We start from the raw sequence: 15,073 nt of genomic DNA, 5'->3' as shown, positions 1-15,073 counted from the left end.
GGTGACACATCTAAGACAAAAGCCTTGGGATGGAATATCTCTTGTGTAGACACTCATTTCCCATTATATTTTTGGGACACTGACCTTCACTGAAGGTGTGGTTCTGTCAGGTAAAATACACACACACACAAAAAAAAAAGTCCAGTCCAAATCTGGAAACACTTGATGAGTGCAAGGAAACAACACATTTGGTAATGTCTAGGGAACAAAACCACATGGTTAGATAATGTTTTGCCTGATCAATGTATATTGTATATTGTTTCTTAAGATTTTTGCTTATGTACCAAATGCACCAAATGCTACATTGATGACAGAGGGTTGGTCTGGGGTCGCTCTTTAGGGAGTCGATTAAATAAGATAAGATAAGTTAAGATAAGATAACTTACATTTATGAGGCATTAATGAACTAGCTTTAAACACAGACCATGTGCAGTGCTGGAGGATTTTTTTGGAAACCAACATGACCAGACTAACCTAAAATTAACTTTTTGAAAAGCTTCTATAACAAGTGTCTCTTTAGCGAACAAAGGTTAAAGTGTTCACTTTAGATCTTGCAATACCTGTGCATGTTCAGCCACAGTGGAGGTATAACCAAGCTATTTTCATTAAGGATGTGGTTTTCTGGTAGCACGTTCAAACAAAGTCAACTACCAGTGGTTCAATTTTCTTTTTATATACTTGTAGATCTGTCACATTCTAAGATCCGTTAAAAGAGCTAAAAGGGACTTCCTCAAAAGGTTCACAAGAGCACACAGCACATTCGGTCCTGCACTCCATCAGCCTTCAATCATCAGCTGCATAGGAAGCATAATGGATCTGGGAGAAATGATCTACACGTTGACAGAAGTGCTGATCGCTGTTAGCTGCTGTCTGGGTAACCTGCTGGTTATTTTGGCACTGTGGACCAGTAAGAGCATTCAGAAACCCACCTTCTGCCTTATTGTGTCTCTGGCTGTAGCTGACTTTATGGTCGGCTGTGTGGCCATACCGTTGGCTGTGGTGGTGGATGGACGAGTGGAGACTTCATTCAACACCTGTCTCTTCATCAGCTGTGTGGTCATCCTCTTGACCCTAGTTTCAGTTCTGACTCTGCTGGCTATTGGAGTGGACCGTTTCCTCCGGGTGTATATCCCTCTCAAGTGAGATTGTTCACTCATACTAACACTTACTGTAAAAGAGCACTGAAGCTGCCACGCTAAAAGTACCTAATTACTAAAAGGCATCATTGCTCAGCTGTGCTCACAAAGACATTGTAAGATAACTATAGTCCTCTTTTAACACTTTAAAAAAATGTAGTCATATTATTATTTGGAATTCTTTTTGTGACTCTGGTCAGAACATACTAATGCATGTATCCGATGAAATTTTTTTTTTGTAGGTACAAAAGGACTGTAACACAGAGACACTCTTGTCTTGTGGTAGCAGCATGTTGGCTTGTTGCAACACCACTGAGTTTTGCTCCCATGCTTGGATGGTACAACCACACAAACCTGTCTCAGTCCAATTCTACAATTGTCTGCCAGTTTGTCTCTGTGATCCCCATGTCTTACCTGGTTTACTTCAACTTTTTTCTCTGTACCCTGACACCCCTGTTAGTGATGACTGTACTGTACAGCTATGTATTCGGTAGCATTCGTGGAAACCTTCGAGAAAAACCAGGCAACGGTGCCCAAAACCAGTCTCTGACCTACCTGAAGAAAGAGAGACAGCTGGCAGGATCTCTGTGTCTGGTCTTGGTTCTGTTTGCCCTGTCCTGGCTCCCGCTCCACATAATGAACTGCATTGTTTACTTTGGCAGTCAGATTGATGTACCAGAAACAGCTTTCTATATTGGCATTGCGCTTTCTCATGCTAACTCCGCCGTCAATCCAGTTGTGTATGCGTTCAAAATACAAAAGATCAGGGCTGCCTATGTGAAGATTTGGAGACGGTGTACTCCCTGGGCAGCAGAAAGATCTCAAACCAGTCAGACAACCGACAGCTGTCCCAGCAGTAACATTGTGGCATACAACCAGTGAGCTGTTTGCTTGCTTCCTGTTTGTAATGATCAGACCTTTAAATCATGTTTATGATGCACATGGTGGACAGCAAAGATTGATACATTTTCTTTGCATTTGAGTCAGCTGTTTTATTTTAGAGAATCAATTTAAGCTCCTATTTTCCAGCATATCTGCACTGCTGAGCCCATTGTTTTCCACTTTTAAAATCTTTGTATTGCTTTTAGTTCCAGAATTTGACGCATGCAGAATCATACTATGTCTGCATTTGACTAGTTTCTGAATAAAATGGCATGACTATTAAAAGTGAAGTTCCGAGTAAAGCAGGAAATGAGAGTTTCTTTTTCCTAAATTCGACAGCTACCCACGAATACACTGCCTGGCCAAAAAAAAAGTCGCACACTCTAATATTTCGCCTTTAGCTTACAGCACACATTCTCTGTGGCATTGTTTCGATAAGCTTCTGCAATGTCACCAGATTTATTTCCATCCAGTGTTGCATTCATTTTTCACCAAGATCTTGTATTGATGATGGGAGACTCTGACCACTGCGCAAAGCCTTCTCCAGCACATCCCAAAGATTCTCAATGGGGTTAAGGTCTGGACTCTGTGGTGGCCAATCCATGTGTGAAAATGATGTCTCATGCTGCCTGAACCACTCTTTCACAATTTGAGCCCCATGAATCCTGGCATTGTCATATTGGAATATGCCCGTGCCATCAGGGAAGAAAAAAATCCATTGATGGAATAACCTGGTCATTCAGTATATTCAGGTAGTCAGCTGACCTCATTCTTTGGGCACATAATGTTGCTGAACCTAGACCTGAGCAACTGCAGCAACCCCAGATCATAGCACTGCCCCCACAGGCTTGTACAGTAGACACTAGGCATGATGGGTGCATCACTTCATCTGCCTCTCTTCTTACCCTGATGCGCCCATCACTCTGAAACAGGGTAAATCTGGACTAGGGATGTGCGATATTTCATCATTTACGATATATCGTCAAAAACATTCCCCACGGTAAGAATATGTCATCCCGCGATAAAAACGATAAATTCCCATAGATGACGTATATATGTGCGTGACACACTAGCAGCCCAACACATATGGAATATTGACAAACTGACAATGGTGGAAGGCGGAGCAGATACGCCAGGCAGCGAGGAGCTCGTTCCTAAACGAGGCTCCACCTCCATTATCTGGAACTGGTTTGGTTTTAACTCCTTAACGCCTGAATGAATTTTTCAATTATATGAAGAAATTAAATATTTGTATTTTTGCTTACCACTCCGGCCGGTCCTACGAGAATTTTGAATGTGCACAAACCGACACTGGAGTATTACATGCGTTATTTCGGCTGCAGTCTGAACGGAAACAGTGCGTCGCGAATTCGCGACACTAAGCATGAAGGAGTTAAAAAGTCTGATGTGGTGCAGCAAATTACAACATGCAAGGTTTGCAAACAAACAGTGCATAAAAAGGACAGTAACCCCACTAATTTGTTCCACCAACTCAAACACAAGCACAAACCAGAATATGAAGAAAGCCAAAAAAAAAAGATTAGGCTGAATTGGTGTTTATTTATCGTCATTTTTATCGTTACCGTGATAAATACCAGAAATTATCGGGATAAAATTTTTAGTCCATATCGCGCATCCCTAATCTGGACTCATCATTTTTTTTGTCAAACATGTTGTTCTGGTTGAGAAACATATTAGAAGATTATGTTTTGATAGCAAATAGAACAACATGAATCTTAGTTGAGAAAAACTGCAGCTACAGTAAAACTGTACTTTAAACTTTTAGTTGTTTTTCAGTTACGACGCCTAAAAATATTTACTAATGCTCAAACATGTGAAACAAAAGAAGTATTTGTAATTCAAGCTTAAAATAGTGACCAAAACAGACTCAAAACCAATGCACAATCCAGTTAGTGGATGTTGGTAATGGTCCTGTAAATGCTAAATCTGGTTACCATCAGCATGTTAGTATTTAAAGGTTCGAGCCGCCATCATGCTTGCGAGCATCAGAGACCGACCAGCACGGCTGAAGACTTGTTTTGGGACAAATGTAAACTAAAACACTATTGTAGACACAATCAGGAAGCGAGTAACAGTCATTTATCTCTCAAAGCTAACAGGAAGATAGATAAGAAACACCTCTATGATACAAGAGATTATACTGTGGTGCAGTGTTTTCACTCTTTCAAACATCTTGAGAAGGACGCTCCATCGTAAGGTGGAAGCTTCATCTTCAGAGATGTTGTAATCAAGAGTCTTGCAGTTTTCATAGTCTGTAAATGGAGATTAGGAAAAAACAAAAGATGTAGACAACAAAAAATATCAGTAACATGAACGGGATTCCCTTATGTTCATGATAATATATATAAAAGCCCCTTTAGAAATATGATAAAGTCACATTCACTGGAAAATTGTGTACCATAATAAAATAAAATCGTGGTACTCCAGAGTACAAAGTTAAAGTTAAATTTCATTTTGTTTAAAAACTCTTAAAAACTTATTTTTAATGGTAATATGTAACTGGCTGTTTCTAATTGAGGGAAAAAGTTTAATATAATTATTCAGTTCTTTAACCTGATACATATAAAAATCTCACCAAAATCAGTGTTGAAGACCTGTGGTTTGGACCAGCCAAAACACCGTGCCTGCATCTCAAACTCTTTCAGCTCAGCATCAGTGACGGCCTTTCTCCTACCTGATGAAGATGTGACACATTTCAGATAAAGGCCTTGTGATCGTGTCATTTTAGCTAACGTTGCAGTCTCACACTATATATTTAGCATTACATACTGATATATACTGTATATTACATCACCATTTTGACACAGAACATCTTGAATATCACAACATTCACTCAGTAAGGATACTGAGGATCATAAGCTCATCAGTGATGCTGTTAACCACCCTTACAACGACGCAGTCAGAACAACTAGTGTGCAGCAACACGTCTGCTTTACCTATTGGGACATCTATTGGAAACACAAGAAGAATGCATGATAATTAAATTATATTTAATTTATATAGTTAAAATGCAGAACTAAATTATTATAATCCCACACCTGTGATCACAATATGATTTTTGTGATCACAGGTGTGGGATTATTTATTTTTTAAATGCAACATTTTGGAATGTCCTATGAATTGTGTCATGGCCTCTGATGGCTGTATACTGAACTGTCATGTTAACTGCCGTTTAATACGATGCAGTAGCGCCCCTTATGGACGCAATGGTTAAATGCAGATTCAACTCCCACTTAGTTAAGTTTCACTTTTGGGTTTTGAGAGAAGGAGAGCACATGTCCAGTGCTGCAGACGATTTTCATCGTTCTTTGTGCTGTGGAAAGATTTTAGTTTGTCCTTGAAACCGCAGAAGGCCATATCCGTAAGTTTTTATGCTTTAAATGTTTAGTGAGAATTGGAATGTATGACAATCATTTTTATGTTGTACGTTGTAATAATTATTCCATGTTCGTGTGAGAGGCAGATTTGCTCAGCTCTTAACATGTTAGCCTTTAGCTCAGATGTTGTTACATTCATTTTGAAGTGTTGCACTACACATTTTCTCTATTTGTGGTTATGTTGTCTGTACTTATTTCAATCATTGTGACTATTATTTTCCTATATATTTAAAAACCTGTATTTGTGGATATTTTGTATTACAGTTTCACAGTCGAGATATGTTCTTCAGTAAAGGTCAGAGACAACGCCACCTGTCCGGTCTGTGAGTCTTTTCTGAGCATACTCGATTGTTTGGGCAAGCTGGATAAACTACTTCAGCACGAAGAAGGAGGCCAGTATAAATTGTTTAAAAGCCTTTTTCTGACCCATGGATCAATAAAGTGATGAGATTCCCATGATTCCACAACCAGTTTCCACAAACTGCTTGCAAATTATTTTGGAAACCGTGTCTATAACACAGATTGAGAAGAAGTGAATGTGTGAACAAAAAGGTTTAAACAGTGATTAGAAGAGGCTGAGATGAAACTCAAACACCACTGCATGCAGCTTATAAAACATAATTCTTACTGTTCGTGTCGACACTAAATGTGCTGTGGTTCTCGTAGAAACCTAATTCGGAGTTGTTGAAGCAATATCCATACCTGAAAATAATTTATTAAATATTCAACGCACGCAATTCAGAAATAGCAATTCACTGAAGCTTTTTACTTTGCTAACAGTTTATTTAAAAATAAATAAATAAATAAACATATGAAGTAAAAAGATTTCTTACACTTTCAACTGAATGTTGCCATTGTAGACATTTGATGTTTCCGTAGATGTAATGTCCAGTACCCCGCTTGGCCAAATAAAAGCATTAACCAATACTGACGCCAAACAGACTTTTGTCAATAAAGCAACGTAGTGCCATCTCCCAGTCAACTGAAATAAAAAGAGAATGTAGTTTAATTACTATAATATTCTTTTTTCCTTTTACTCAGAAAAAGCATTGTGGCACACAAAAGGTCAACATGTCCAATGAACTTTTTTCCTGATAATGCAATGTTAGTTATAAATATGGAAAGAAACTTACATCAGGACCTTTGTCTACAGGCTTCACCAGCTTTTCACAGGTCAGAGGTGCAGGCCTGCACACTGAAACGAGACTCAGCACGACAACAGCAACGCACAGCTTCTTCATTGTTGCTCAGTGATTAAGTTATTCTCTTATGCCTCTTTGTCTCACTAAGCTTCTGATTTATATTGCCATCACCTACCAATTATTTTTCTGCCTCCTCTACCCACCCATGTCTGAGTGGCTACGGTGCAGTTGACGTTAAACACATGGTAAACCTCATGTTATTCCACTAAGCTTTGATATTTGCTTGTCAAACATACTGCTTTGCAAACAGACCATCCAAACTGGAGTAAAGGGACGTCCGGAAGTCAGTGAAGGTTTCATGTTTGTCAACTAGAACTGTATCTCGAGAAATCACTCAGAAAACTGGCTCATAGAAAAACTTTTTTAACAAAATCACTGACTGGATTATGCTTGTAGGTCACTTTTACTTTTGATGGTCAAATGCTACATTTATAATCTGCGCTGGAGTTGCTGGGGGGTCTTTGGACCGTAATGGATTTGTTGCATCAACTTTATAAAATGTTGTTTTTAAGTTGAAGTTTATGTTATTTTTGTATCTCTTTAGTATATGACACACTGAATTTAAAGTATTAAAGGGTTGCAGAGGGTTAGAGCCTTATGGACAGAAGGTGGGGTATATCCTGACAGTCTGCCAATCTATCACTGAGAGACAAACAACGGCTCATATAGTATGAACACCTACTAACCTAAAAAACACTGATATGGGAAAAAGTCAAAGGCCGGCACAGGAAGAAAAGAAAGGACCAAGCAGGCCAGCAGGTTTGAACCCAGAACCTTCATGCTTTGAGATGACAGTGCTAACCTCCAGCCTAGGTAAGTTTTATATTTTTTTAAACGTAATTCCTCAGCACCGTCAGCAGTGCAAGCAAATATCCATACTTACTGGGATGGCGGTATAAACCTGCCAGATGTCTGTATCTGGGCAAAAGAAAACCAGACCATCCACATGGCTGGATGAAGGTAAACAAGGAGCCTTTTTATTAAATAAGTTAGCTTTGAGATGAGGTCTGCTTTGCCACAGAGAAACTGGGGTAACATGGATGGTCGTGAGCTGATAGCAAACATTTCCTCTTGTGACATTCATACTTAAAACTCAAAACTTTCCAAAACGTCTTCAACTGTTATTCCCAAATTATTTACAGACAAATACAGAACTAAAAGACTGTACTTGTGTTGAAACCAGTGGCAGCTCCTGACAAATCTCCCAGGGAGGGCAACAGTTGTTTTGATGTCTAAGGGGACCCATTCAACAGGTAAATTAACACACATTGTATTGAACAGTCTGCATTTATTGTTCAACTCATGTAGCAATACTACCAGTAACCACTAGATGGCTGCCATTCATCTGTTCAGCACCTTTGAATGTAAAGTCTCAGTCCTCTGATTCAGTTAGTCACATTTCATTTTAGGTTCAGGCAATCCAGAAAATAGAGCAGTGGCACTGCGGCTGATGATGAGAATATTAATTGCACTTAATATAGAGGAAGTGAAATCACTATTTAAATCATATCACTCACTTGTTTTGAAATGTTGCCTGTCTCTCTCTGTGAAATCCAACTGCTTTGTCTTGCTCGCTAACTGGCTGTGGGATGGGAGTGATTAGAAAAAAGTTTATGTGAAGGTATGGCTAGCCTTCTTGGAGGTTATTCACAGTGCACTGCAGCATCTGCAGTTTGAAGTTTATGTCTAATATTTTAACAGGCTCTCCCTGCTTACAAACACACGGCACTTACAGTGATTTTGTCTTTTCAGGTAAACCGTTCAAAATAGCAGCTGTGAGTATTTTTTCTGAATGAATTATAAGTAGAAGTGTTGGAGCCATTATATATTTTGTATTTCTCGTTAATTTAAATCACTGTGTTCATGTATTTACATGTAGTTCCGGGGTTTAACCTACAGGGTGCACTAGTGTGGATGGGGATATAGCTAAATTACAGGTGGGGTAAATCAGGTGTGTGTGTTTGGTGTGGGAAGCAAAAGGTTTTTGACTTAAAGTGTAGTGACTTAAAGCAAACCAAACGAACTTAAATAAGACACTGAGGTGGTGTGTGAGTGAACCTGTTCTGACGCATGTCAACCGGGAACTCGTCGGAATGGCTGACGTTTTAAGTACGTGGATTTCGGACAGTGCTGTGGTATATTCAACGTGGAAAATAAATGAATTACAAGAATCCAAATATAGGGAGCGCACTGCACATTGTTCATTGTTTATCCCAGAACACGCGTCAGAACAGGTTCACCCGCACGCCACCTCAGTGTCTCATTTAAGTTTGTTTGGTTTGCTTTAAGTCACTACAAGAGGTGTTTATGCTACTGAAGGAATTTGGTCACATTTGGCCCAAACCACATCCAAATGCTGTCTGGGCGATCGGCTCTAAAATGCGTCCTCAGTGAATCTTGTACTTTAAGCTGGTTACTTGTGATCAGAAGACTAAGGGCATGTCTTAATCCAAGGCCTGAACAGGGACTTTCAGAACAATCTTGGCAAATTGCCCAAAGTGGCCAGCAGTACTCCATGAAACATGGCTAGACGTTGATCAAACTATATTCAGAAGCACATGGACCGTCTACAACAGTGACAGTCACTGACAACTAGCAAAACGATATCAATGAATGTGGCAGAAAAAAATACTTTATTTCTCCCTTTGTCAAGGCGTAGTCCAAATACCCCAATGGAGCAACCGCCACCGACTGAACCCCAACAGAACTCACAGGACACGTCTTTGCAGCAGTTCTCAGGCAAGTGAAATAAAACAGACATTTTGGCAACCTTTCACCTTATATCATGTAGAATATAACAAAATGAACCAAACAGAGTCTCAGAACCAAGGTACAATCCAAACAATGAATGTCAAGTCCTGTATTTATCTATACCTGGTTAGCATAAGCATGTTAGCATCTAACGCATCAGACCTCACAGACAGCAGAATGGCTGAAGACTACTTTAAGAATAAATCCAAACAAAACATTATTGTTGACATATAAAGGTCCAGCCAACAGGTGATGGCCATATATTTTCCAAAGGTAACAGGAAGGTGGTTAAATCCAACCGCTGGCATACATGAGATTATAGTGTCTTGCATACTCATTATTCTTGCAAACATGCTGAGAAAGACTCTCTGTACAAGGGCTGCAGCTTCATCGTCAGACATGTCGTAATCAAGGGTCTTGCAGTTTTCATAGTCTGTAAATGGAGATTAGGAAAAACAAATAATACATACAATAAAAAATATAATTTTTCTCTTTATAAATGTGATAAAGTCACATTATGTGGAAAATTATGTATATCGTAACAAAGTCAGGGTATTGCCTAGTAGAGTTTAATTTTAATTAATTTCATTTTCCCTTTATTGTGTAAAGTATGTGGCTATTTATGTTTGAGAGAAATACTTTCATATAACTTTCAATTCCTTATCTTTTTGATAGATATAAAAGCCTCACCGAAATCTGCGTTGAAGACCTGTGGTTTGGACCCGCTACACTGTGCCTGCTTCTCAAACTCCTTCAGCGGAGCATCAGTGATGGACTTTCTCCTACCTGGGGAAGATGTGGCGCATTTCAAATAAAAGCATTGTGATGATATTGTCATATAATTTTAGCAAACACTGCAGTCTCACAATATATATATATATATATATACATATATATATCACCAATGGGGGATTCTGTTGGAGACATGAGAACAGTGCATGAAAAGTGATCATTGAAATGGTTAAAATGTAGAACTACAGTATATGATCATAACTGTTAAACATAATCCTCCTGGAAATTAATCCAAAGCCCGCCCACTTCCCCTCCAGGTATCAGTAAGGTTTTCAGATTCTCGTGATTCTGAATCTGAAGAGAGGAATCTATCAAAGTATGGCCACAGTTTATATGAATTATTGGTTTCAAAATGATTCATTTTGTAAATTGTATCTTGTTGATGGTAATGAGAAAGATTGAGAGGGAACAAGCATGCGAATAAAAAGGCAAAAGTTTAAAACAAGGTGTGGAAGAAGCAGAGACAAACAGAGATGCAAATCAAACACCAGTCCTGGCAGAATATTAAACAAAATTCTTACTGTTGATGTCGACATCAAATATGCTGTGGTCCTTAAAGAAACGGAACTGGAAGTCGCTAAAACAACATCCATACCTGCAAAGGATTTATTAAAGATTTAACACTTGAAATATGAACAAATACTAGGAATTAATTGAGATGTTTTACTTTTTCATGCTGAAAATTTATTTAATACATTTCTTACTCTAGCACGGTACACATTCACTGTGGCGGTAGTGGTAATGTCCACTGCCACATCTCCTGTTTTAGGTCAGTTAGGATTACTAAAATTATTTCTATTTGCTAAATGCCACAATAATGAGAGAGAGAATTTCTTATTACTTTCTACTTTTTACTAAGTCATTTTTTATTACTTTCTTCAAAGTCAGAAGTTTACATACACAAAGATTACTATGTCTTTAAACAATGAAGGGAAGCCCTGATGATGATGTCATGGCTTTTGGAGCTTCTGATAGGTTAACAGACAACATTTGAGTTCATTGGAGGCACACCTGTGGATGTATTTTAAGGCTACACCTCAAACACACTGCTTCCTTGTTTGACATCATGGGAAAATCAAAAGAAATCAGCCAAGATATCAGGAAGAGAATTGTGGTGCTCCACAAGACTGGTTCAGCCTTGGGTACAATTTCCAGATGCTTGAAAGTGCCACGTTCATCTGTTCAAACAATTATATGCAAGTATATAGTGACACCATGGGAATGTCCAGCCATCATACTGCTCAGGAAGGAGACGGGTTCTATGTCCCAGAGATGAACGTGTTTTGGTCCGAAACGTGCGAATCAACCCCAAAACAAAAGCTAAAGACCTTGTCAAGATGATGGCTGAAGCTGGTAAGAGAGTGTCATTATCCACAGTGAAACAAGTCCTGTACCGACATGGACTGAAAGGCCACTCAGCGAGGAAGAAGCCATTACTCCAAAAGCAACATAAAAAAGCCAGATTACAGTTTGCAAATACACACAGGGACAAAGACCTTAATTTCTGGAGACATGTCCTGTGGTCTGATGAAACTAAAGTGGAACTGTTTGGCCATAATGACCATCGTTACATTTGGAGGAAAAAGGGGGAAGCTTGTAAGCCTGAGAACACCATCCCAACTGTGAAGTATGGGGATGGTAGCATCATGTTGTGGGGCTGTTTTGCCGCAGGAGGAACTGGTGGACTTCATAAAATAGATGGCATCATGAGGAAAGAACATTATGTGGAAACATTGAAGCAACATCTCAAGACATCAGCCAGGAAGTTAAAGCTTGGACGCAAATGGGTCTTCCAAATGGACAATGACCCTAAGCATACTGCCAAAGTAGTTACAAAGTGGCTTAAGGACAACAAAATCAATGTTTTGGAGTGGCCATCACAAAGCCCCGATCTCAATCCCATAGAAAATTTGTGGGCAGATCTGAAAAGGCGTGTGCGAGCGAGGCGGCCTACAACCCTGACTCAGTTACACAAGTTCTGTCAGGAGGAATGGACCAGAATTCCAGCAGACTATTGCGAGAAGCTTGTGGAAGGACACCCAAAACATTTGACCCAAGTCATACAGTTTAAAGGCAATGCTACCAAATACCAGTGATGGGAATAACGGCGTTAAAATAAACGGCGTTACTAACAGCGTTGTTTTTTTCAGTAACGAGTAATCTAATTAATTACTATTTTCTCCGTTACAACGCGGCAGCAGGGCAGTGTTCAGTTGGGCGGGTGTTGTATCACACAAACGATCAGAGATAACCTGCAGCAATGGCGAGATCGGAGCATTCAGAGGTAAAGTTGCCGTTTTCAAGGTGGAAGTATAGGCACTACTTTAACCTCATTGAGGTAAAAGGCAAGGACGTGCACGTGAAGTGTACATTACGCTCAGTAAAAAATCTAATTCTTAGACATATTTAAACATATTTTTTTTAAAAATGTAACGCAATAGTTACTTTCCCTGGTAACTAGTTACTTTTATAGTGGAGTAATTCAGTTACTAACTCTACTTTTTACTTTTTGGGAGAAGTAACTAATAACTATAATTAATTACTTTTTAAAAAATAACGTGCCCAACACTGCCAAAGACTTTGAAGAAAGTAATAAAAAATTCTCTAAGAAATTCTCTCTCTCATTGTTACGTGTATGTGTGTGTGTGTGTCTGTCTCTCTCTCTCTCGCTCACTCCTCTCTTTGTTCTGCAGGTGAGAAATGGAAGATTGGCTGCCACCTGTGAGCTCCAGAAGAGCTGTGGATTGGCCCACCCTCCAGCCAATCAGCCAATCAGAGACAGAGGACACCCTTTTTAAAAGCCTCTCTCTCTCTCTCTCTCTCTCTCTCTCTCTCTCTCTCTCTCTTTCTCTCTTTCTCTCTTTCTCTCTTTCTCTTTCTTCTGTTGCTCTTGCAACCCCTTCTTGCTTTGTGTGGTCTAGGAAGGTTTGTGGTGGGGAGGTAGGACTGAGGTAAGGCTGGGGTACCCCATACATTCACACACGTAGACAGAAATTGTTACCACACCAGGTTATGGGTTGTTGCCACCATTGTATTTTTATTACTTTCAGATGTTTTATCACTCTGTTGGGCTGCAATAAACTCATCTCTTGTGGCCGGCAGTTCTGCTGCCTCTGTACTTGAGATACCGAATTGTTCATGATTAGGTTGAAACACTGACGGATTCTCAGACTCTGGAGTTTCAGTAACAGTCGGCTGATCTACAAAGAAGAAAGTGTCAGACAGGTCAGATCCATATCTCTCTGTCTGAGCCCTTGTGACTGCACAAGCCGGAAAAATCTCAGGAGATTCTTGGCTGTCACAAGCAGTGTCCGTTGCAACAGGGACGTCTACTATCACTGGAGGTGGACTCACCTTTCCCCCAGCAATATCGTTACAAAGGAGGAAATCAACACCAGCAACAGGCAAGTCAGGGAGAACTGCAATGTCAAACCACCCACTAATTAGAGGACAGTGAAGATGGATTCTGTGTCGTGGCGCAAGTACTGGTAGGTTCTGTCAAACCGAGGGGAAGATGCAAACACATTTTTATGGGTTCACACAAACATCTGCAAGGACAGCAGCCTTGGATAATGAAGACACTTTCTGTTCATTCAAGAACATTACCACCTTCTCTGGCAAAGAGCCTTTTTAAGTCTTCCAACAGAACAAGCTGACGAAGTGACTCAGAATTGTTTTTGACATCACTGGCGACGCACCATTTATCAACATAAAGAGAGTGCACTTCTCCTGTGCAAACTCAACAAAAGTCTGTCCATTAGATTTACAGTGTTTCCTAAATTTTTGCCTATAGGCCTCAGGAACGAGCCCATAAGCACGCAAAATGGCCTCCTTTAATACATCATAGTTCAGACTGTCCTCTAAGGAAAAAGCAGATACTACCTCTTGTGCTTTACCTATCAGCTTGCATTAGAGGAGAATAGGCCACATGTCTCTTGGCCAGTCGAGTGCTAAGGCTATTCGTTCAAAAATACTGAAATATGAATCCACTTCAGCCTCCCGAAATGCTGGCACCAGAGAAATATTTTTACTCACATCAAAACCTTGTTTACTGGATACTGTTTGAAAAGGTGTGGACCTGTCAGACATGTTCAACGAGTGATTGGAGGAGATTTTCAGAGCCTCAACCTCAAGTTGCTTTAGTTTTACTTCTTTCTCTGCTTCAATTTCTAACTTTCGTACCTGTAGGCGGCGGTCATACTCTGCTTTACGCACCGACTCTTTTTCCTGGGCCTCCAGCTGAAGGCGAGTTAAGCGAACCTTGAGCTTGGAATCTAGACTGGACCCCTGAGAGTGTGGAAAGGGTCAAAACGAGGTAACGTGGCTGGTGCAGATCTCCCAGCATGATCTGCAGGAGGTGTGAATAGTGCAGCTGCTCTGTAACGAAACACCTGCTGTAGTGGAAGGGACATCATAAGCTGAAACCTCAGCCACAGGCTGGGCCGGACTAAGAACATTTAAACCAAACAATTTTTCTAGGACCTGTTTCTTGATTTCTTTCTTAAGTCCATGCTTGTGAACAGGAATATCAAAGTGTGCTGCAATACACAATACATCATCCTTGCGACACACATCAATCTTTTCAAATGAGGGATTGTCCACAAAGTCTTGCAAATTGAAACTCATTTTCAGTCATGCCAACCAAACACCATGAGTAATTTCCCATTGATTGTCAGAAGGAAAAAACAGGTAGATCCCGGACGAGCCCCCATTTGTTACGTTTCCTTTTTTTTTTTTTTTTTTAGCAGAAACAATAACTCATTAATAATAATGTTGTCTGTTAATAATTTTAGTAATCCTAACTAACCTAAAACAGGAGAGGTTTAATCTGATTTAACTTCAGACAATGAGGAAAAAATATTTTCGTGTCTTTTAACACAATGTATGTAAACATCTGGTTTCAGCTGTATTA

General features: G+C 39.8%; 1 protein-coding gene across 1 annotated transcript; it reads left to right on the top strand.

Annotated features, from left to right (window-relative positions):
* Window positions 1–714: 714 nt before the first annotated feature.
* LOC311486366 (adenosine receptor A1-like) lies at window positions 715–3,337 on the top strand. The gene is made up of 2 exons (XM_084542179.1): window positions 715–1,139; window positions 1,379–3,337. The coding sequence occupies exons 1-2, from the start codon at window positions 811–813 to the stop codon at window positions 2,016–2,018; spliced, it is 969 nt and encodes a 322-aa protein (XP_084398305.1). The 5' UTR covers window positions 715–810; the 3' UTR covers window positions 2,019–3,337.
* Window positions 3,338–15,073: the final 11,736 nt, after the last annotated feature.

Source organism: Chelon labrosus, assembly GCF_963514085.1.
Source record: "Chelon labrosus genome assembly, chromosome: 4".
NCBI classification, from domain to species: Eukaryota; Metazoa; Chordata; class Actinopteri; order Mugiliformes; family Mugilidae; genus Chelon; species Chelon labrosus.
This window is presented reverse-complemented; position numbering and strand designations above follow the sequence as displayed.